The sequence below is a fragment of the Micrasema longulum genome, unplaced genomic scaffold (assembly GCF_059751315.1).
Source record: "Micrasema longulum isolate JH-2025_06_02 unplaced genomic scaffold, ASM5975131v1 h1tg002385l, whole genome shotgun sequence".
Lineage (NCBI taxonomy): Eukaryota > Metazoa > Arthropoda > Insecta > Trichoptera > Brachycentridae > Micrasema > Micrasema longulum.
Window position 1 is genome coordinate 23,454 of NW_028279535.1, and position 26,413 is coordinate 49,866.

A 26,413-nucleotide genomic window follows, 5' to 3' on the forward strand; every position below is an offset into this window, starting at 1 on the left:
CATAGTAATTGTAATTCAATATTCACTTTTTTGTAATAGATACTCCTTACTATTTTGCAAATTTATTTATTTATTTATGGGCATTTTTAAGGACATTTTTGTACATTGAAAATGATTATAAAGGAAAGTAGAAACACACAATGGTATATAGTAGACTTGGTGGAAGTGGAAGCGGGAGAGAGGTGTTTATAATTTAATTTGATTCAGTGATTGTTAGAAAGAAGACAACTTGTTATCAAAGAAATCAAGACTGGTATGTTTGTTGGCAGACCTGAGAATTCTGGGCATAGGGGAATGAAAACCATAGTTAGTTCTATGGTTATCGGTATGAAAGAGTTAGTTTTGTCTGAGGTTTCTAGTTGGGATATTTAATTTTATCGAGCTCAGTAGTTCAGGCGCATCAAAGAGTGAGTTGAGAATTTTAAATAGGACTTGAAGGTCGGATTTATTTCGACGGTCCGATGCAGTATAAAATGCAATATATTTTATTATTTTTTAGAGTAAACGCCGATTTTTCGCCAGCGAACTGTTTTTATTTACGAGAAAAACAAAAAACAAACCGACACGAGCGTTGACTTAGAGATTACACACGCATTGACTTATGACTGCGATAACTTGAACATGTTCATTATAGTTCATTGCGATCGCTCAAATACTTAGCATGTTTTTAAGCACGTCGATAGTTATTTGTAATTGAGCTACTGAGATGGTTTGATCATGTAGAACGAATGGACGACGAAAGAATGGTAAAGCAAGTATGAATGGCAAAAATGAACGGTAACGTGAGACGAGGACGACTAAGGAAGACGTGGCATGATCAGACAAACCAAAATCTTAAGTCTGTTCATGTCAAAAGTAGACATAACCGAAGGGCATGTATGACAAGATGTATGAATGTGGAAGAAGCTAGGAATGTATGCCAGGATAGACGTGTGTGGCGGTCCATTCTCTCTGCCTACCCCTACGTGATTGTAGTAGTAGTAGTAGTAGAATAAATAAAAATCGACTATGGTGAATTGCAGTATGTTTGGTTGCAGCAGTAGGAGCGTCAAAGCTGTTAAAGGAGTCAGTTTTCACAGGTAATTGATTCCGAATATTTTCCCACGATTTACATTGATGTTTGGCATTTATTGTCCAGACACGTGTATCATGTTGCTTAAAAACTTTCCTTATATCAACATATTAACTTCAGATATTATTTTATCTCAATTTAGGGGATAACCTTGAGAATTAAAATATGTTTACTGTTGAAAATGACAGTTGATTAAGGGCAATATGTCGGGGCCGCAATAGACATCCATGTACAGTTTGAGTCTTTATCGAGTAAAGGTCGATTCAAATTTTATTTGAAAACAGCAACGTCAACCTTGAAATCGCATCTTAAATTACGTGTCCAAATTTCTGGCCGCTACGACTCGCCGTTTCGGAGATGTGACGGACAAACAAACAAACAAACTCAACACGGGACTTTGGTTCCATGGAGCTGGGATTTTTGTCTCAATAAATGTAACATAAGTATATTGTGCATAAAATTAATAAATGAAAAAAAAAACCACACGTGCATTTTCATTTTTATAAAATAAATATAGGCGGATTATAGAAAAATAAATTGGAATAACCCTGCAATAATAAATATTTAAAAGTATTTACAATTCAAATTAATATCCATTTGGCAGTTCTCGACCTGAGTACGGCCCATTGTTTTGCTGCGAACTGTAGCTAACTTAATACCCAATAGTCATAGAATGGTTTTTTTACGTTTGGGTTCCTCTATAGCTTGGCTTGTATCTACAAAGTTGAATTCCAAAATACACGGAATCTGTGTAATGGAAAAAACGCAATTAATTCGTTACCGTTCATTTTCGCCATTTATACTTGTTTTACTGTTCTCTGTTTCGTCGTCCATTCGTTCTACGTGACCAAACCATCCCAGAGACCCTTTCTTAATCTTATCAACCATTTTTTTTATCACTCGTAACCCTGTCATACATTGATTTCCCACACGTCTAAGAGATCGCATTTCAACCGCGTTCACTCGGCTTTCATCCTTCCCCTGCCAGTTCCATGTTTCACATAAGCGTTGGGACTAAAACTCTGTTGTGCACTACCAGTTTAGCTTCGATTGACATATCTTTATTAGCAATTACTGCGTTTAGTTCTCCGTTCATTTTGTTGCCCGCATTCATTTTCCTTTCAACATCTTTTTCTACTCTTCCATCTCTTGAATTTATTACAACGTAAATATCCAAGTTTACAAACAAAGCCAAGCACAGCGACAAAAGCATTCGATAGAACCGTTATGTGTTTGTTGTCAAACAAACATCGCTTGCATTCTATGAAATATAGTGATAGGGCTTTTCTATAGTTTACCCATTATTACTCTTAGATACAAACCTACTCAAAACATTGACATTATTTTTTGGGAAAAAATGTCTGTTTGTAGTGACACTAGAATGCAGAATGCAAAGAACGTATTGAGAGTGACCATTGGTTTGTATTTCTAATTAACGACCGGAAATTATGTCCCGGGAACGTCAGTACCATCTATAATGATTGGAGTTTTGTAATTACGAGAACGTTCCAGCTTTGCAAATGTAAATCATGGAAACACTATTATAAGCGTGTTACAATCTTGATAGAAAATCTTCGCCAGAATTCAAATGCAACAGAGGAACTTCAGCCCTACGGGTAGTTGGATACAAAACATGTCTTCTTATGCGCGGTATAAATTAGAGCATTTAGTTATACGGCCATAGAATTAAGACTAGTCCAGAAGGAGCTTAGGACCATATTTGAATACATCGGACTGTGTCTGAAAATCCCCCCACTACGCCCCACTTTTGCCGCGCGCATTTGTGATGTCGCCGTGCAATGTTGCACGATGGGAAAAAATATAATCACAACACAAATGTAAGGTAAAAAAATACAATCTGTTAATTTCTCAAAACAAAACATTCTTTCGCACCCATATAGGAGAACTGGCATTATACAAGAGTTGAATAATCGGTATTTCATTTTGACCGAGTATAGACTAGAGTTCCAGACAACACGCATCGTGTTAAAAGTTGCTCCAGCAATTCCTAGGCGGGTGGTGAGCTCTTTATGCATGCTTCCATCCTCAGTTATGTGTACTCCCAAGTATTTAAAGCTGTCAACTTTCTCAATTCTCTGTCCATTATTATAGAGGGCTAATCAGGGTCAGGACAGGATTTGTTGCACATAATCTGAGTCTTTTTTGTATTAATATTAAGACCCAGACGAGTTGAGTTTTCCTGCAGTGTGTCAACAATTTGCCGAAAATCACCAACTCTATTCTATCTATATTCATTTTATTAATTCATATTTTTGTCTTACAAACTATGATTAATAATAAAAATAATGTGACCTCACTGGGGTTACCCGTGCCGAGGACACTTAACAATATACATTTTTAAAAAATATTTTCTTATTCGAGAATAAACAAAGAAGACTAACTTAATAAACAGAGATAATTAACAAAATGTTCAGACAGTTTTAAACACTACGTATTTATTTTTTAAATTATTTTATGTACACCTATATTGTTTATTTATAGTACATTTACATATTACAAAATAAATATATATTTTGTTTATTGGTTAAGGTATGACTAGATGTTCAAATTTTATTTGTACCTACAATTATCTAAAATAAATACTGATATAATAGAATTTTCTCTTAAAGTACACCGCCAACACATGTTTCAATAATTAGTTTCACTCTGTTCCTTTGAAATATTGCGTGTTGTATCTTTTTCAACTTATTTTTAAATGTACCTACACTTATGATAATATTTAGTTTTATATAAATTATCCTTACACTGTATAATATTCACCAGTCTGAAGATGCCCATTAGAAGGTGAAAGCGCTAATTGGTCAAAATAAATAAGTGGAAGTGTACCAATTATTTTTTTAATCAATAACTTATATGTAAATATAAGTTTTTGCATCATTGCAACGGAATTCTATCAAGAATTGTCAATAAATAATTTAAATGTAATAAAATAAATACAATACATTACAATTTTATCTCATCATTCTCTTTCCGTACCTAATGGTGCATAAGGACTTCTTAAGTATGCATGCTCTTTTATCAAACATGTATGATTGTTTATTTCCGGGAATAGAAAATATGAGACAGTTTAGATAGAACAAAAAAAGTATATTGTATGTAACAATGAACTCTTTGAAACTCCCACGATTTCTGCTAGAAGCCGGTCAAATAACTGTGTTATCCATGCGCGTTATAACATAGGCATATTTTATGAACACACTCTTAAACTTCTCAAGGCACTCTCTTAATACCCATACACAATTCCTCTTTCTTCTCTAACTCATATAGTGTCCATGCGGCTCGACTGTGGAATCATCTCCCATCCACCATCAAAGATGTTACTACATTATCTCTGTTTAAATCACGTCTGAAGAAACATCTCCTTTCTCTTCCTTAATCTCTCCTCCTTTCCTTTTTCCTCTTTCCGCTTTTTTCCTTTTTCCCATTGAGTAATAGTTTTGATTTAAGGTAATTTATAAACAAATACGTTTATTTCTATTTTTATATATTTTTAACTTTTTAATCTTTTTTTTTTTTCTATTGAATATGTTCTGTAACTTAAATTATAAAAATAAAACTTTTATTTTATTGGTTGGTTGGAAGAAATTGCCATTTGGCAATAAGCCCGCCAATGTACAAATAACATTATGTACAAAAAGTTAAATAAATAAATAAACTTACGACTTCGAAAAGTTCTACAACAAAAATTGAGCTAATTACTGTTTTTTTTTTATATTTTTATTTACACACACTTAAATATTCCTACATACATTCATTTTTATACGTTTGGTGGTGTAAATCAACAAATTGCACTAAATATGATTTTGATAAAATTATAAATTATATTCAATTCACTTTGTTTTTACGTACCACTTATATTTTTATAATTTGACAACCAACTAGTTTCGGCAATACTTTGCCTTCCTCAGGGTTAATTACAAACAAACATAACATTTATAAATTTTTCACAGTGAAGGTAGAGTGGGCGTGGCTACGGGGGTAGAGAAGAGAGGGGGTTTGTGTGTGGATTTAGGGAGAGGGAACATGTTTAAAATGGGACTATTACTAAGATTTATTTAATCATTAATAATAATTGAATTTTTATTTACAGTCTTTCTAATCTCCAATATTTCAAAATAATCAAGTGCATATCCTTTTTTGTTTGTATGTAGAATTTCGATCCCATTTTCAAAGTTGAATGAGTGACTATTTGTTAGGATATGGTCAGCAAAGACATTTCATATGTTCTTTAATTCTAGTTTTAAAAGTATGTTTTTCCTATATTAAATGACTTGCAGTCATGGCACATCAACTTGTTAATGCCTGATCGATCTAATTTATCAGTTATTTGTTTAGTATTTTTTAGTATACTTCCTATATTATTGGTTGTGTAAAATGCTGGTTTTATGTCATCCGGTAAATCTTTTAAATTTTTATTTAAATAATTGTTAATGTATAAAAATCTTCTCCACCGTTTATTAATATTTAAATCCCTTTTGTTTGAAAACAGGAATTGATTTTGAATAATTTGTTTTTATTTTTTTAAACTAGTTAGTTGTCAAATTTAAAAAAATATAAGTGGTACATAAAAACAAAGTGATTTTATTTTAATATATTAAAGAATAATGTTCCACAAAGTAAGTGCTTCAAACATCAAAAATATATTCAATCTAATTCAATTCATTTATTTAAATATAACATATACATAACAAACATATATTTAATACGTACATATAATAAAAAAGAAAAAAATACATGAAAAAGACTCATGTCAAAGTAGTAGGAGAATCCTGCTCCGGAAAACCCCTTCGGATACATGGAACAGATCAGCATAGTAGCCCTTCCAACGGCAGGGTGGTCCTGTATATCGGAATATGAAACTATCCATGCTGACGCTGTCTTGGGTAATTATCAGGAACATACAAACCAATGCTCATCATAATCTCAAAATTATCGATCACACCGCGCAACAATCGATAAAAATGTGTAGTCAAATACACATTCCTTTTAGTCTCTAAACTGTTGTAGCCATGCATAATACCCTGGAAAAACTCGGTCGGGTAGAGCCAAGGATAATACTCGCACTTTTTCATGTAGTGATATCTCAGAAACTTCTTTTGGATTTTCTCTATCATAAAAGAGTACTTCAGTTCGTGTGGCCCCTAAATCATCGAGCCACTCTCGAGTCTACTTCGCACCAAGGAGTTAAAGTTAAATTAAACTCTATTATCTAAAACTAGATCTCAGGGTGCTGTCTGACGCTTAGTTATAATTTAAGCCACATATAATATCATGCCCTTAGAATGCTTGGATTTGTTCTTAAAATGCCAAGATTTAAAAAAATATTCAGGTTCTAAAAACATTGTATAATTCCTTGGTAAGAAGTCGCTTATTATTGAGTTCCATCATTTGGTCGCCAAATGAAACCACGTATTCCTTAATGATAGAGAGGGGTTATCTGTATCTCAGGGAGTATGGATTTTACCTGTGGATTTTCCCGACTGACTTCTTACTAAGAATGCTGGGTTACCAATCATTGTTAGGGAGAAGGAATATTCATTTGGGTGTTCACTTTTTTCAACTCATTATATCTCGTTCATTTTTAGTCACATCGGATCATACGAAACAGAGTTTTAAAGGTGTAAGTAGTGTATACTAGAAACGCTTTTTTGACAATATTGCGCTTGGTCGGTTCAGTCGTAAACTATTGTGCGTCAAGTATGGAGGTCTCAAAGGCAGAAATTCGCCATATTTTTCATTTATACTACCTGAGAGGGAAAAACGCGTCGAAAGAGACCAAAAAAAATTGCGATGTGTACGGGGCCGATACTCTTTCGGTTCGTGCTGCACAATAGTGGTTCGAGCAATTTCGTTCTGGTGTAGTGGAGGTGATGATGCACCACGCTCTGGCAGGCCTGTCGTCGAAAATGTCGATAAAATCGTGGAAAATATCGAAATAGACCGTCATGTTAGCAGTCGTAGCATCACCCAGGACCTGAATATCGATCATAAAACCATTTTGAACCATTTGCAGAAGGCTGGATTAAAAAAAGCTCGATGTTTGGTTGCCACACGAGCTGACGCCAAAAAAACTCATGAATCGAATTTTTATCTGCGAATCGCTGCTAAATCGCAACAAAATCGACCCATTCCCGAAGCGGATGGTGACTAGTGATGAAAAGAATCTCTGAATCGTTAAAAAAGTACTGAGAAGACGTAACATCGAGTAATGCGCATTCGGAGGTCTAAATTAAAGTCTCTACCGCAAAAAAGGTCACGCATCCTGAAAAAGCAGTCTCGCGCCACCTCTATTCTGACTTTGATCTCTTGCGAGTGATCCCATTTATCATTCAGCCAGCATCCTAAATATTTATATTGATGAACTTGCTCAATAAACTGCGCTCCAAGTTTTTAAATCATTAGGAAAGTTTGTGGCTTTTTCCGAATAACCATACTATAATGATGAAGTTTATCGAAGACTGCATTTGTACCGTAAGAAGTGGAATTATTGTAGCTACAGTTTTGGTACTAAACAAACTTCCGTATTATGTTCATTGAGTGTCAAAATATAATATGGGGAAATTCGATCTGGGTTGTTTTACGCCTGAACTAACTTCAAGGCGGAAATTAAGATTACGTTTTACTTTATTTTAGGCCTGAATTAGAAGGCTTCATTCATATTATTTTATTATACCCAACTCCTGTGCTTCGATTATGAACGCTATCTTCATCTGTATATATCGAGACGGTATACTTAACTTCTGTACTATCTGTATCTTACCTCGGTATGTTCTACCTACTTGTCATATCGACATCATATGATCGAAACAAGCCAATGGAATGACCGCAAACAATTAGTCCGCGTTCCTTACGTCATTAACATTTAAAATAGTTCTCATTTTTATTTTAAATAGGCTTCTGTAATAAAAAGTGCTCACTTCAAAGCGATTATAAACTCCAATAAATCCCAATTCAAGCAAAAAATGCTCGCTTGAACATGAATTTAGCATGACTTTTAGAAATCATGTATCTACCAGTGGCGAGCCGTGATTTATTTTATAGGTAATCTATTAAAAATGTTCATTAATTTGTTCTACATATAAGTACTTACATAACATGTAAGTAATGTTATTATAAATTACTACTTTTTCTGTGGTTCTGTGAAAATCAACTCTAACAACAATTATTACTAACCACGCGATATACGTAGCTTTAATCTACACTATTTTATTAGAATACTAAACTTGTACAAAAGTTTATTAACACATACCACAATGACATTTAACAGATATTTTCATTTTGATCTGTCATTGACAGTACTGTCAAGACTTGAGCACTGGCCGATTTCTTTTAAATTGAATAATGCCTAAAACGGCCACTGCGAACGCCACTTGTCCTATGTGATACATAATATGTCAACGGCATCCCATCAAAGAAAAATAGTCCTTCGGAAATAATGTTCGAAATACTAGTTTCCAAATAGAGAATCTTCTAAAAATATTTGTAATCTGCAAGTTTGTTTTACTACTAAAAAAGACGATTTGGGTTAAAGACGAAAAATACAGTGTACTTTTTTGTATGGAAGAATAAGCTGAGGTAATCGGCTAGTTTTATCGTTCAGTGAGAATGGACTGGGCGCTGGCGCTGGGCGCACTTCATAGATATTTTTTTGTAGAAAGATATAAACGGTGATTTATAATAAATAACAATTACTTTATATATTTTCCCATAAACATGGTTACTATAAATTATTATAATTTAAAGTCAAATATAATGGTAAGCTGTGCATAATCGCTTACTTTGACGATTCGCCCCTGGTATCTACCGATCTATACTGATCGACTACAAAGCCGGCTCCTATAACGTCTCAATACATACACTTGGAAAGATAGTAAAACAGATGGGAAATATAATAACTAAATAATATTTTTAGAGTGGTAACTTTCTGACGCATATAATCTGTGTCTGACGCCTAGATACTCTCATTTGTTAATAGGAGAGAACCTAGCGACATTATTTTCACATCTAGGCGTTCGTTTTATTAAAGTGACAGTTATGTCGGAATTTAATTCGACTTCGAAACTTACTTATTTCTCTCTCATATTTTTAATAGGCTTTTAAGAAAAAAAGTGCCAACCCCAAAACGATTAAAATTTTTGATAAATCACAATTGAAGAAAAAATTGCTCGATGGAGCAAAATTTTTGACACTTTTAATGCGTAGATAAACGTAGCGAGGGGTTCTAGACTCGTCGGTATAAAATGATGTACTTACATCAAAACTTGATCAAAACCATGACCCATGACCCATCCCCATGCAGTCTCATTTGCACCATTAGGTGCGAAAAAGGATTTTTTTTAAAAATTTCTTTAAAAAAAAAATTGTTTTAAATTTATTTCTTACTATAGATAGCTTACGATAGCTTCCCCGTTCTAAGGCAGTAAATGATGTATTTTATAGTAATACTAAAAAGTAATTACAGTTTTATCATTATGTGGGCTTTTTCAGTCTTAAAAGTAAACAATAAATATCCAAAGAAAACTTAAATAATACCAAAATCTCTATATCCTAAGTCCTAAGTCATTACTAGTAAAACAAGAAACCAGCTTACGTCCTTCTACATCGGACAACAATGTCTCTGACTCCCTCCGACTAATATGGATTAAAATGCAGTCAACACCTTCCTCAGCCTGGCAATCCCACCACATTTCCATGAATCTGGGATAAGGTTATATACCCTCGGGCCTATATAATATTGCTGTCTTTGAGCCAAAAAAGTATTAACTCCTCTCTGTAGAATCAGATCCTTCTTGGAGTGTCTAGTATTATGAACATGACAAACCCTTGCGATAATGGCTTATAGTTTTACGTGGAGAATCCTCGATCCACCGTACCAATCTGATCCTCTGTCGGCACTCCGACCCAACTTAAAAATCTTTTTTAACATTCGTCATCTTCTTTCCAGGTTCCCTGTCAGTTGTTGTTGGAGAGGAAGCCACCCTCGTCTGCGTCACCAGCTCGTCTTGCGGTCCTCTGCACTCCGTCAAGTGGTATAGAGATGGGAAGAGGGTCGCGCTTTTGGCCGAAGCTGCTTCTCTAGCCAAAACAGAAGCTGACAGGTAAAATTGATACAATTGACAAAACATATTATTGTCAAATTACGACAGGGATGGAGAATACCTTCAATAAGGAATATGGAAGTCTAGGCATTTACAGGGCTTATGAACTTTGATCTATTTTGTTGCCCTTTAATAAGAAGGAATATTTTTGTGTTTTTTTTAAAATATTTTTTATTTCCTTTTTTAATAACTATAAAAAAAATACCGTATTATCTTTTACAGAATATTTTATTTTTTCTTTCTTATGTTATACAAAAATATTATAACTGTCCATTATTTATTATAGGAGCAAAAATTTATTAACATTTTCTTGTATACCCACGAACAGGCCATGCCTTTGTGGGATTTTTTTGTTTACTATTTTTATACTAATATGTATTTCATTGATATATATTTATGCTTTATTTTTTTAATACTCTGTGTTATTATTATGTTTATTGTAAAAAAAAAAAATTGGCTGGTTTAAGTGACCACTTTACACACTGTGTAACATTTACCATTTTGCCTATGTTTGAACATCCATATTTCTTCAATTCTTCTATCTGTTGATTTTAGTAAAGTTAAACAGCTAAAACCTTTATTGTTGTAAAGAAATTTAAGGTATTCTCCATCCCTGTTGTAATTTGTTAATCTTAATGACTCCCGAGGGGGTGAAATCCAGTCTTTTGTCTACGAACATTTGGACAAATTCAAATATTCTAAAAATATTATTGTTTTTAAATCCCATAAAAAAGATGATTAACTAAGTATAACCTTTATATAAATTCAGAGTCACATTATGAATTATAATGGCGAGATAACATACACTCAATATCACGCGATTTGTGGAACTTTTAAAGGCCATGTATACGTGGACGATACAATATTGTTCCGTCACAGGATACGATTATTTTCCTCGTGTAAACAGCACTTTGTAGGACAGGACGTTGTCACTGAGATAGGCGAGCAGGCTATCTCAGCGGAAAAATTTACGACATGGGTGGAATAAGGCGTTATGTGCGGCCTCCGTGGTGTTGTGGTCAAGACGCTAGACTCACACGTGGAAGGTTCTGGGTTCGATTCCCGGCGGGAACACAAAAATTAAATGTAATTTTTCTCAAGCCTGGGTGTTCTGTGATGTAATTCACAACTGTGATTGCCTCCTGTCCTGTTTTGGTGAAAAAAAAAGAAGAGATATTTTAACATTTAAATCATATTTCATTTTTTTATTTTAAAATTAAGGAAACATGTTTTTTTATACAGTACTTTTTTTGTTAAGTAACTTGAAAACCTTATATTATAATTTTCTTCTACATGTTATATTATGTATGTGGGTGAATGTGTATGTGCGTGTGAGAGAGTGTGCGTGTGAGAGAGTGTGCGTGTGAGAGAGTGTGCGTGTGCGAGTATATGTGTGTAAAATTATACATACGTGCGCACGCATGCTCATTTGCATGCATATGTGTATGCTTTATAAAAATTATTTTAAAAAAAAAGTTTTATATGCCTTGATTTTTTTTTCGAAATATGTGTATTTTGTACTTAAATTATGAATATTGAAATCCCACAGCAAGCACAAGAGGTTGTTTCTTTTTTGTTGTGGTATTTTGTTTCGTTTTTTTGTTTGTGTACTTTTGCTTTATTATGTATTTAATTTTGATAACATGTTGTAACTTTCTTAACATGTAACTTTATTAACACGTAACTTTATTAACATGTAACTTTATTAACATGTAACTTTATAAACATGTAACTTCATTAACATGTAGCTTTATTAACATGTAACTTTATTAACATGCAACTTTATTGGCATGTAACTTTATTAACATGTAACTTTATTAACATGTAACTTTATATTGAATTTAAAAATTTAAAAAATGGGATTAAAGTTTTGAACAACCAGTACAACTCAACAATGCAGAAAGTAATCAGTCCATAATTTTGACAAAAATGATATATTAGTGTTATCTGGTGCCGTAATTTCTCAATTTTCAGAAAACACCCACGACACTAGGAAAATTTTACGGTATAGAAACATACAAGACGACGACATAATATTAGTCAAAAATGCTGACATACACAAATATAACACTAGACAACAACAATACTATCATATTGAAAAATCAAAGACAAACACAGGACAGTCAAAAATACCACATAATGGACTTAAACACTACAACGACTTACCTTACTACTTGAAAACTTTTACTAGAGGCAAATTTAAAATCAATCTGAAAAAGCACATGATGACTGAACTAACTAGACTAGACGAGACATAAAATGACTAGACAATATTAAATTTCTAATGTAACCCTAACGGGTTTTTTAAAATTGTAAATAAACAAATAAATAAAAAAATAAAAAATGCGGAGATTAATGGCTCCAGAAATCTAGTTCTCTTAAATAAATAAAAGTAGATAAATACAAAGGTATTTTAATTAAACAAATTCATTAATTTGAAAATACCTGTAATAAAAAAAACATATTTTAATACAGAATGTCACCTTATGGATTCGAAGTTTGAATGAGGTATCATTCAAAATTAGAACTGGCTGTTTTTGGTACCAGTCCAGTGACTATGAAATATTCTGGTGTGAAAACAGCCTTTAAAAAAAATATTTCAAATCAACCATGCCGGGAATCAAACCCAAGACCTCTCGTTTGGTAGGCAAACGCACTGAGGCCGATTTATAAGTAGTAAAGGACATTTTTTTTACTCTACAGTATTTTATAAACCCTTCATCATCATCAGCCGTCTCTTGTCCAATGTTGAACATAGGCCTCCCCCTTTAGTCTCCATATTTCCCTATCCTGAGCCAACCGCATCCAAACTTGCTGCAACTCGTCTTATGTCATCAGACCACCTTGTCTGAGGCCTGCCGACACTTCTACCCGTTCTGGGTCGCCATTCCAGGACTTTTTTGGTCCATCTAGAGTCTGTGATTCTGGCTATATGACCAGTCCAGCTCCATTTCTGGTTGGCAGCCCTATGGACCACATCGGTGATCTTTGTTCTCGCTCCAATCCATGTATTGGTTTTTCTGTCTCCCAACGAAATACCCAGCATTCTCCTTTCCATGGCTCTCTGTGTCACTGATAATTTGTGTAATATAATTTATTACTTTAAAATTATAAAAAAACGTGATATTTTCTTATTGTCCTATCTATTGTTTTGTCCACGTGTAAACGAAACTTAATTATTTAAATTTTCATGTTTGGTATTATAGTTTAAAATTTGTCTTATCCTTATCGTTTATGGTATTAATGAATTATTATATCAATGTACGTGTTTTGGTCAAATAATTTTCTTTCGAGTCAAAAAAGTATAAAACACTGTATATTTTGTAATCTTAGGAATATGAACATATTACAACAGGGATGAAGAACATTTAAGCGAAGGAAATATAGAAGTCTAAGCATCTTATGACCTGTCAATGGCTGGATTTAAAAAATATTTTTTTTTTAAAGTTTTATTCATTTTAACAAATAAGTAACATACATAATTGTATTTTTGTTCCCGCAAAGCCGAAGCTTGTCTGCGGGTTACATTACATATTTAAAAAAAAATATATAAGTAAGTAAGTTTAATAATAATTAAAGAATAAAATATATTTAAACACTTAAGTTTTACTTGCTGTTTAATAACTTTTTGACTATTTTTAAAAATGAAATTAGGTTTTTTTTTTCCCGATTTTTAGCTGGTTTTAAATTGTACAGTTTTGGTACTACACTACCCATTGTTCTGTCACCATAGTAGTTTTTCTGTCGTGGTACCATCAGCTGCTGTGCCGACACTTGTCGGGTCATGATCTGGTGGTTTATTTTGGATTTAAAATTGCAATCGAGGAAATGATCTGTCACTATCTTATACTGACACTGTTTGTTAATTGGCAAAACGTTAACAAAATCAAATAATATTTTATTGTTGTCTTTTGCCTCATTCTTTATTTTTACAGGTACGATAATTTTTAAAATTTGTACCTGTAAGTTCAAGACTCTATCCGTATAAGATTTAAAACTTAGTCCCCATATTCTTAATCCATATTGAATAATTGGGTCAACTAGCCCCAAGTAAACTAGTCTCAGCACTGGGTATGGTATGTATGGTTTTAAATGGTACATGTTAAGTAGGCAAACTCTTAGCTTATTGCAAACTGTTTTTATCTGTTCTTCCCTATTAAAAGTGGAATCTATAATAATACCTAAATACTTATATTTTGATACGTGATCTATTTTTGTGCATTTGCAGTCTTGTAGATTGATATGCAAGCATTCGTGAGTGTGTGCATATATTAACAAATCTTCTTTTGGTCTATTATATGTATATATAAAAATATAAAAAGTATTTTTTTTTTAAAATTGTAAAAATGTATAAATATACTTTTAAAATAAAATATTAAAAAAAGTATTGTATTTACATTTTTTTTTCAGGATGCAGGTATCTTTGACGGTCCCCGCCGAGTTGAGAATCTTCCCAACTCAACTTGAGGACGAAAATAGCTACAGATGCGAGTTGACTTATCTTCAACCTTCCGAATCCTGCGACCCTGTCACGACAATACAACTCAAAACATTAAGTAAGAACTTTTAACGTTTTATCCCTTCGGGAGTGCTTTTCTGTCTTCTCTTCTTCTCTACCCCCTAGAGTGATTAATTTGGGGGCTTTTATTGTTTGCATGCGTTAACACTTTGCTTCGTATCTGGGCCGCGATTATGATGGGAAGCTAAGGACGTTATATCTTCACCATGACGGTACAGTTGAAAAAAAATATCTCTTAAGCGATTTTTTTCATGATTTATTTTTTATATGAGAGTTGCATTATTTTTTACATTGCTTATAACATAGAATTAAGAATTAAGAATAGTCCAGAAACCGCATACGCGTATCAAACAGGCGACTAAACTACTCTTAAAAGAGTAGTTTTAAGTTTTAACCCATAGGTTTCTTTTTAGACGTCGCTCAGTACGCAACTCTAGATTTGAATTAAACTATGCCGTATTGTGTCGTTTTAATATGTAGAAATACTGCTGAGATCTTAAAGAAACAGGATGGGATCACATTTCTTATGTAATTAGCAAATGTATGTGTAAGTAGCAAATGCATTATTTAAAAATTGAATTATTTTTCCGTCTGTCAGATTGTCGAAAAAAAAAATAGACATTTTTTTTTTTTTACCCTACTTTGCTCATCTAATGAGAGGACTAATGAAAATTGGACGTCGGTTTAAACAACGCCGTGGTGGACATTTGACCGACATTAACTTTAAAACATCAAATATTATTTAACATGTTATAAAAATATCCGTTTTACGTCAAATAAAATTTGTTTTATCTTTTAAGTTTAAAGTTCATAAATTCAATTACTCTTATCAAATGATCCTTTACTTATCTACTCTGTTGTGTCAATCAATGTTTCCGCGTGCACAATAAAATTTTAGAGAAATTAAACTTACATTTGTTTTATGATTATATTTTTTCCCATCTGGCAACATTACGCGGCGACTTCACGATAGTGGGGCAAAGTAGAGGAACTTTTTAACACAGTCCTATGTATTCAAATATGATTCTACGCTCCTTCTGGACTATTCTACAAGGTTTTTATTTCAAAAAGAGGATTTTTCTGCAGTTAAATTACTTTAAATTTTAGCGAAGTTTTTGGGAACAGGAAGGATATTCTAAAGTGGGCAAATCAGGAACTTCTCGGCATTTGCTCATGTGAGGAAACCACTGAAAACTCTTCAGGAGAAGCCGGCCTGTTGGCAGCAGTCAACAGGCCTGCCGTTCCACTAGAAGAGTGTTCGGCATTTTGTTCCCTACTTTGGTTTATTTTACCAATTTTCTGCATTATATTGACCATGTATGATACTACCTCTCGTGTGAGTTTTTTATTACCTATCACCGATGGGATTTCGCTTAGATCTTCACCCAGGCTTCTGCATCGCGCCTCCAGCTGTTGTCTTTGAAAGCTAAAAAAGGGGCAATGCATCAACAGGTAAGAGACATTTTGAGGAGTTTCATCGTCGCATGGGCAGCTGTCGATCTCGGAAAGCTTGAAGCGATTCAGGTAGCTCATGAACCCACCATGACCCGTGATAATCTGGGTGAGCTCGTAACCAGCTTTCTGCGTTCTCCTGAAATCATAGCCATGGAAAATTGCAGGGAAAAACATTTTAGTAATACTTCCAGGTTAACTCAAATAACGATCGTTGCAGAGTTGAAGGGTCCTGCTTGTAATTTTCCTTTTGGCAAAATGGAGCGGAAAATCAGCGAAACCAGGGGCTGTCTTCTTGAGCGTAGCCTCCCGAGCCTTTTCGTTAGCCTTTTCGTTGCCAAACTCTAGCGCCGAATCCCTCCCGCGATAATAAAGATACACTACCGACCCCCCACCTTCAAGTTTTGGATAAGTACATCGACATGGAACAAGAGGAAAGGTACGTCACGATACACATTTCTACGCACTAAAGTAACATAACTTTATTATGACGTCGTGGTTGAAGATAATTTCTCCCGAGCGAGTACGAAGATACACTACCGATTCCCTTCCCCACCTTCACATTTTGATGCAAGTACAAATATGGTTAAACACAAATATTCAATAACATTTAGTAAAATGTTTCACCATAAAGTTAACGTTAACAAACTACAACTGATATGGAGAACGCTTCAGAGAAAGGAATATGGAAGTCTAGGCATTTACAGGGCTTCTGACCTGTCATTGGCTGGTTTAAGTGGCCAAAAACTTGGACAAACTCAAAATATTGTTGATAAATCAAGCTGGTCCATGAAGAAGTATTGAAATTGAAAAAAAATGCAGGCGTTGCCTAGTATGTAGGTAAATTAATAATTCAATTAGATGAATCTTACCCGTATAAATAAAGGTTTCAGCTCTTTAACTTCACAAACATCAACAGATGAATAAATTAAAGGAATATTGATGTTCAAATACGGGCAGAATGGTAAATGTAACACAGTGAGTAAAGTGGTCACTTAAACCAGATAATTGATTTATTTGACGGACTTATGCAGTCCATTCTAACGATGGTAAATACAATTTCTTATAATAAATACAGGCACTGATAAAATAAAATACAACTAAATTAAATTAAATCTAGGACAAAAAAATAAAAATTAGTACCTCAAGACAAGATCCGGTCTATCTTAGTGATTTTTAAAAATCGGGACATTTACAATGACAATGACAATGACAGGTCATAAGCCCTGTAGATGCCTAGACTTCTATATTACCTTCTCTAAAATGTATTTAATCTCTGTTGTTATATTATGTAATAAAAAATGTACCAAATGTAAACGAAAATATTGTAAATAAACAAAAAAAATGTAAAGAAAATCATACATAAAATTGTAAAACAACAAATAAATAAAAAAAAATTTATTGCTTTTGGGTTAATTTGAAAGTCTTTTAACAAATAAAAAAACACTGAATTTCCCTACTGTTGACACCAAAGCAATATTTGCTAAATATGAATGCAGCTAGTAAAATAATAACGTGCCGATTTATTATACTTCCGAGCCTTTGCGATTTTAATTTTATTTATGCGGACAAAGACTGTCGTATGAAATTCTAAAATGCTTTTCGCGTTGACAGACCTTCTTCAAAATGAAAGGGGAAACGGCACTTAGAAGAAATTCGATAAATTTGTATGCCTGTCAATCATTTTATTCTCCTAAGTGGTTCGATAATGCACTTACGATTTTATTCTGCGGACAAAATCGAATATTGATAAGAATCAACCGCGAAGAAAGGCCAATCTGTCGCGCTGTGTTCTGTATAGATTAAAAAAATACGTTTTGGAGCATTTATTTATACTTTGACATTGTTTGTATTCTTTTTTTATACATAATAATGTTCCTTCACTGGGGTGTCCCGTGCCGAGGGAAACATTGTACAAAATGTGAAACATGCCTTAAATTAGCTATTTAACAAAGTTAACATAATAATAACAACAAAAAAAACGTAATTAATCAAATTAACCTTATTATCATTAACGTAATAAACAATATACACTAAAATAATCATAAAAAACATAACCAATTTATATAGATCAATAGAACAAATTTCATAAACAGTACACACATTTTACCTATCTGGCTTGATCCACTCATCGATCCGTGCGCAACCCACCTCCACTATCCATTTCTCAATAGCAATTTTATATTGTGAGAACTTACTAATTGTCCTTATGGATAATGGTATTGTAGTATTGGCAAATTGAATTGTAGTATTGGCAAATACGCATTTCATATAAACATATTTTTGTTTCTTATTTTTTCGTGATAATATATGCTTGCTTGTTTATTAATTTAACTTAAATTTGTCTTTCTTGCTTACCGTAACACTTTATTTATTGTTTGCTTTACAGAATTTATTTCATAAGCTTATATCTTTGCATTTTTTGTTTATATGCTTACTGTTTTTTCTTGCATACCTTTGTTATTATGGTTTTTTTTTTTACTTTGTAAAACTTTTTATTATATCCTTTCTAACTATTCTGTATATTCTGTGTTTATTATTTAGTATGTTAGCGTGTATTTTATTTTTTGTAAATGCCCTTTGGGCGTTAATGAACAAAATGAACAAATTAAAATAAAAAAATAAATAAAAAATGCTCGCTTGAGCATGATATTTACATGACTTTTGACAATTACTAAGACGGTATGCTTAATTTTCGTCTGTGTTTATCTACCGAGGTATTACAAATTACAAAGCTGAATCTGTACTTTGTAATACCTCTAATTTAACCAGAACCCTGGACGAGTATTTTCGACTCGATGGCTGCTCTTAGGTAAAAATCCTGAATAAGGAAGTCGCGTGTAGAGAAATTCACCTCGCTGTGTAGCGGTTGGCGCGTTCGCCCACCATTCTTGAGGTTTTTGAATTGCAATATTTTATTGCTCCAGGACTGGCACCTAAAGTGTATGACTGATCACTTTTCCTTCATGTAACTAGTGATCGAACTATGACGCGTTTGGTTTACCAATGCAGTGCCGTATCACCACTGAGTGCGGAAAGGAGAATGATGATGATGCCGATGGCGATGTTGAAGAAACTGATAATGACGATAAACAAGTTTTTTTCTATTTCCAGTGAAGCCTACAGCACTAAACGTCTTCGACCAAGTAGGCAACGAGGTCAGCCGAGGGTCCGCTCTGGGAGGGCTGCTAGAAGGAAGTCAGGTTAGCGTGGAGTGCAAGGCCAAGGGTGGGAGGCCCGCTCCTCAGCTCGTGTGGACTGTTGGAGACAAAGAAATTGGAGGTAAAAAAAAAAAAAACGTTTTGTGCTGTGCTATTAATTTTTAACCGTACTGTTTTAAGACTAAATTATTATTACTAGAAGAGGGAGCAGTCGGCTCTCACCAACTGTTACATACTAGGAAATTCAGCCCTTCGGGCCTTATGCAATCGGCCCTCCGGACATTGTTTTATCGGCCCTGCGGGCCTGAATTGATCGGCCCTCCAGGCTTCAGTTTCAGTTTCAGTGCTGCTGAGCAGCGTTTATTTGATAATTTAAAATACATATAACAATTTGATACCCACTAAGTCTAAAGACTTTTCGATGGGACACATTTTTTTTTATGACAGGTTTATTTTACATTATTTTATTTATAATATACAAATTTCGTTTATTGGGATCTCGGACACCTTGAAATATCACCCTTTAGGCCTCACAATTTATTTTTTGCTGTTCGTAGCAATCTAAATGCAATAAAGAATAATCTGTCTCTCAGAATAACTACACAAAATTTTTACATTTAATATATGTCATTCCTTGTCTTCTCCAATCACTCTTACTTCTGGAGTACCTTAAGGAGCCCACCTTGCTCCATTATTATTTAATATTTTTATAAATGATATTATCAATGTTTTTCGAAATACAAAATTCTGGCTTTTTGCTGATGACAACAAGGTACTTAAACTGATTGAATCTCCCAATGATTGTCTTCTTTTTCAACATGATATTAATTGTTTTAATGAATGGTGCGACATCAATTGTCTTCAACTTAACATTGACAAATGTAAAATAATATCTTTCTCGCGACGAAAAAAACCTATACAATTCAACTACAAACTAAAAAATACTTCCCTTCCAATGGTTCTGTCAATAAAGGATCTTGGCATTACTTTAAATAGTAAACTCTCCTATCGTGAACACATTGATAATATTGTAAACAAATCTCTCAAACTTCTCGGTTTTATCAAAAATATTAATACCATCAAAACTCTTTATTGCTCACTAGTTCGACCCCATCTAGAATACGCTTCTCCTATTTGGTCTCCATTCTACAGGACTCATATTGACCATATCGAGTCTGTCCAACACCGTTTTTTAAGAAAAGTGGCATGGTTGCTCGGATTACAAAGGTTAATTATTCCTATTTTGAAATACAGCAATCTCTTAATCTGTCTTCATTGGAGAGACGTAGAACTGAGATGGACTTTATAGGCATTTTCAAAATACTTAATGCTTTAAGTAATGTCCCATCTCTGTTGCAATCAACTTCTTTTCATGTTCCCAACCGTGTCACCAGAAGTCAAAATCTGCTATTTATAAAATCTTCTAAGAGCAACTTTGGTTTTTATGCCCCAATGTCCAGAATATTTAGATTAGTCAATTCATCACACGACTTGGAATTTTTTGGGATAGATCTTCCGGCTTTTCGTAGATCTCCTCGCGACTTAACAGTGTGGGATGAAGTTGGATTGGCATGGTTTAGATCAAAGTTTTAGGTCTTTCGTTTTTTTGAATATATTGTATACAATTATTGTTTTGCCCATATATGTTATTTTAAAAATATTATTGTTTAAAATAAAATAATCTATTGTAAGACGTCACTCCCCATTATGTACACAAGAATTGTTTATTTCTTTTACGTAATGGGAAACGTTAATGTAAATATATGTATTTGATTATTATAAAAAAATGTATTTAGTTGTAATATTGTATTTTTTTTTTTTTTTGAGTAAATAAATAAATAAACATATGTTCCAGGTGATGTTTCAACATCTGGAGAAGGCGCTGCTGCTGTAACCACAAACCGTCTGCTTTTGGAAGTGGAAAGGGGATTCCAAGGAAAACCTCTCAAGTGCTCAGCATCTTCTGAAGCCCTCAAGGAGCCCATGACCGTGGACATACAACTGGACCTTATATGTAAGTATTTTAAAAAAATAAATAAAATTACTTTGTTTTCTGAACCACTTATTTACTATCACAACCGACTAGTTTCGGCAACTCACGTTGCCCTCTTCAGGGTTATATAATAACTAAATATACATACGTAAAAGAAACAGTGAACAGTGGGTGTCGATAAGGATAGAGGAGGGGGTAATTGTGTTTATGGTGGGGTAGTGGTAGGGGTAAGGGAGGGGGTAATTGTGTTTAAAGTAGGGTTAGACTTTACAGGGAAAATATTAAAAATAGGACTTTGACTTAAATTTAATTGATTATTTTTAATATTTAAATTTTGTTTGACCGCTTTTTTTATTTCGAGGATTTTTTAATGATTTGATTGATGAGTCTTATTATATTTCCTGTATGATGAATTTTGAGCGCTGTTGGCAAAATGTATGGAAGAATACTGATTGAGAGAGTAAGAAAAGTTACAAAGGATAGAGTGTGGGATATTCAGAGGGGTTTTATGAATGGAAGAGGATATGTGGATAAAATTTTTGCTTTACGAAACATGACAGAGAAATTTTTTGCCAAAACCAAAAGCTTTTCTGTGCATTTGTCGATCTGCAAAAGCGTTTGATAGAGTTGACAGAGAAAAATTATGGAAGGTGTTATCGGAGTATTTTATTTATTTATTTGACACTTTATATACATATACAATATGTATACATATAAGGGCGGGCGTATTGCCTTAAGGCAATTTCTTTTTGACAGTTAAGTGTAGGGAACAAATGCATCACTTAAATGTTGTAATTTCTTGCTATAGTGGCGTACCGCCGAAACACTATCGATCAACAACGTCAATTAGAGATATTCTTCCAACATATATCACAACGTGGACTATCTCTTCGTTCTACTAACGGGATAACCCTTTTAATACCCACCCACCGCTCTCATTTTCTTTAAAAAAAATAAAATATCAAAAAAAGCAAATGGTTGCATACTTCTGCAGGGGTGAAGCGAGGAGGGGGGAGGGGGCAGTCTGACACTGCGCCGCGCTCCCCTCACTTCTCCCCTGCAGAAGTAAGCAACTATTTGTTTTTTTAAATATTTTATTTTTAAAATTTTTCTTTGTTCTAAATATTTTTTTTAATATGCCAATATGTCTTCTAGCCCATAGTGATCATCGTGGTTTCAGATGTGACAGGGTTCAAAGAACACCTGTATAAGATAATAATATAATATCTGGTACACAAAAATATTTGATACATTAATTTCAGATTTAATAATATTGCGAATAAATTAAATTTAGTCGACGATAATTTTGACGTCGACCTTATTTATGCGCCATTTAAAAATAGTTAAACTTAAAAAAATAAAATATAATAATATTATTATGCGTGATAGTTACTTAAAACCAGGCATATTCACAAATTAGTAACTTTGGCTCTATTTTTCTCGCGCTGTCCATCCCTGTCACCGTCTTTCATCCCCAAAATACTTTTAATAATCACCATTTCACTCGCGACTATTATGATGTGATCCATGCTACAATTCAGTATTTTATTTTATTTTATTTTTTATTTTATTTTATTTTTTATTTTATTTTATTTTATTCAGAAAACATACAGTCATACATAATAAGTATTAAAAACAACAATTTTTTACATAAAAAGACCACTTAAGTTTTCATAAATTATACAAAAGATATAAACATTAAATGTGACAAAAAAAATAAATAAATAAGAATTTCAAGTGAGAAAAGAATAATTGTCAACATTTGCGTTTTCCATGGAGGTAATAAAATAAATAAATTCAAATACCGAATGTACACTCCGAGCCATTCACGCACACACACGAACGCACATATAAAACATACACAAACATATACATTACATGCGGCACATATATTTAGCATAAACCACTCAAGATGATTCAGCAACTATCCCAAATAATCGACCCCATGAAGAAATTTTCTGTACAAATGCAAGGTGCAGTTAAAAATGTCTACATCAATACTGAGTCCATTATAATTTCTACAGGTACGTCTAATGATTGAATTCGAGGTATAATTGTTTTTACAAGTGAGTACATAAAAAAAGGGAATTTAATCTGGCATAGCGAAGAGGACAGCGGAAACCAATATTTTGTAAAAGATATGGCGAATCAACTATATTATTTAGAATTTTGAAAAGAAAAATTTAATCACATGTAAGGCGCCTTTTTTGTAGTGATTTTATATTAAAATTGATCAAAGATGCGCCGTAATCACTTTCAATGTATGTTAAAAGATAATACTAATATGCGTGTTTGCTTACCATGCTTGAGGTCCCAGGTTCGATTCCTAAGGGCCGAGATGAAATATTGATTAGAAAGGTGGTTCTTCACTTAAATATTTCATGTTTCTGGACTGGCACCTGAAGCGTGAGGCTGATCACCTTACCTTGTAACTGATGATCGAGATTAACTGCATTTGATTTACCAATACTATAGGGAAATAATAAATTATTAATAACATATTGCCATGTATTATTATATCACTTTTCTGCATTCCATTTTTTGACAGGTATAAATTTTTACTATTTATATTTTTCTATTATTATTTAGTTGTTTTGATTATTTTGTAAATCGTTTAATATGTTAATAAATGTTTTTGATTTATATATAGATGAGTCCCGACTTGACACGGAATTTTCTAACAAGTCGGGACATAAAAAAATATAATTGTGTTCTATGATAATTTTTTTTAAAAAATAAAATAAAATAATGTATATTTTGCACCACAATACATTAAGAATAGTGGTGAATATCAGGAAAAACATGTTTATTTTAGCGTTTCCACCAGGAATCAAGTCTAGAACCCTCCGTGCGTGAGGCAAGCGTTTTAGCCATTACACCACGAGAGCTGCCAAAAGTAAATCATAGGCGCTTTGAATCTTTTCCATCTCTGTTGTGATTTGTAATATGTAATTAGAAATTAAGTTTCGAGAGAGCTGGGTTCGAACCTCGGACGTTTGATCCATGATTCTAAACCAAAAGGTACATTTTTTTGCAGTGTTACCAGTTGACATCAGCATATCAGGGGTAGAACACCACGTGGTCCAGGGTAGTAAAGTTACCTTGGAGTGCAAATCTTCCGGCTCTCGTCCTCCTGCTGCCGTATCTTGGACCAATGGTACACAATCTCTCCCAGCCGATCAAGCCCTCACGTCTACTGAGCTAAAGGTAATTCCTAAAATTGCTATCCTGGCTAAATCTGCTTTATTTATTTGCACATTTGTGGAGCAGTTGATTCAATAATGGTTGGGGCGAATGAGACAATCCATTTTACTTCTACCTAGCTCCACTATCCATTTTTAATAGCCTTTTTAAACATTTTCTCGTTACTGACTGTTTTAATAGATAGTGGAAGTAGGTTAGATTTTAATTTGATAATACTCAAAATCCCTTTGTCCGAAAGTTGTATTAGTTTGTATTTGTTTAAGTTGTCTTTGTGTTGAGGATCTAGTGATTATATTATTTGTATGTGATGTATTGTAGGGGTAATGTCTTTCATTTGAGTAAGAGTAGTATTTGAATCTGTAAGTGAGTATTGTTTTAGCGTATAATTGTTTTGGTGTCATAAGTTGAGATTTGTGGAATAATTATTCAGTAGATGTCTGTATCGGGACTCTGAGTATTATTTTTGTTCCGGACACACAAAGAACGTTAGAATGGACAAATGAAAGTGATGTAAATGATATATGTAAATGTGTGAATTAATAAACGTAGCTAGGAACCCGGTATTTGTGTGGCTGAGCGCTAGGCTCCCAATAAAGATAAATGATTCGCTTTCGAGCCTGGCCTCAGTAATACCGGGGAAATATAGCCAGAGATTACCTTTTATGTATGTATTTATGTAATTCATGTTTGTAAGGCCCTGAAAAGGGCCTATATCGTATTGCCAATAAAATGTATTGTATTGTCATGTTGCGCGCGTCGCGGCTGCCGACGAAATGGCCCGTACGGGCATTGAGCGCCCGTATTTACGCCACCTGCGGCCGGCGGCATGTAGCGAGTGGCGGGGGAGAACTACCCCCACCACTCCCAGGCAGCCGGCGCGGGTGGGATGGCTGACTCACGGGGCCCGACGCGCACCGCTTTAAAAGGCGATTGTTTCTGACCAATAAATCAGTTGAGTTCCTAACTCTGAACGTTCACACGTGTTTTATTCCGTTCTCCGCCCTGTTCGCCCTCCTGCACTTCGCTCTTCGCTCCGCTCTGCCTGCTGACTGCCTTCGCCTCTCTGCACCACTTGGACCGGGTGGAAAGTCCTTTTCAGGGCTATTGAGGTTGACTTGCGGTCGGCGCAGCTGTGCTCCTACCTTCCGACTTTGTCTTTGACTCTGTCTGGGAGGGCGGCTTCCCACTTACGCCGGGAAGCTTGACTGCGGCAGACGCGGGTGACGAACCGGCGAATTAATCGTGGTAACGCGTACGTTTTAATTTTAATTATGGATTTTTGTGCAACAAATACACTATTTAAAGCGGTGTCACTCGCACCACCCCAACCGATTATACTTTAAACTTTAACTCCAGAATTTCGATGTCTTTAGTGGAGTAGGGGATCAAGGCTTGAAACCTATACTCCAATACTGCGAACATGTCTTAATATTGTATGTTTGCTTTTTAGGACGATGGAACATATACAACTCTCTCTCGCCTATCATTCTGGGCCACTCGCTGGGAACATGATCACTCCTTCAATTGTGAGGCCAGGCAACTTGCAGCTCCTACAGAACAAGCAGATTCCATGTTAAACGCCTCTCAAATTCTAGATGTACACTGTAAGTAAATTCTTTACTCACATTCAAATCACATATGGATTGTCACTTCCTGAACATTTGAGTTTTTCCTTTATCCTCTCTCCTTCCCTCTTTACCCCTCCCCTCTTCATAGTATAGTGTACATATTTCTTCTTCTCTTAGTGCCCTGTCAGGTATCCCCAACGTTGGCAGTCACTCTGGCAAAAGTATCTCTGTCCTGTGCTGCCCGGAAAATCTGCTCCACAGTCCTGAAGCCGGTCCAGTCTCGTATATTTCGCAGCCAGGACATCTGTCTTCTTCCAGCCCCTCA

General features: G+C 34.2%; 1 protein-coding gene across 1 annotated transcript; it reads left to right on the top strand.

The window, feature by feature from the left end:
• Positions 1–770: 770 nt before the first annotated feature.
• On the top strand, positions 771–26,124 carry LOC148272302 (cell adhesion molecule 1-like; the record flags this gene model as incomplete). The annotated part of the gene is made up of 7 exons (XM_088240225.1): positions 771–777; positions 10,038–10,191; positions 14,602–14,747; positions 19,277–19,444; positions 21,179–21,337; positions 24,354–24,523; positions 25,971–26,124. Coding segments are annotated over exons 1-7 (958 nt in total), but the record flags the coding sequence as incomplete, so codon positions are not given.
• Positions 26,125–26,413: the final 289 nt, after the last annotated feature.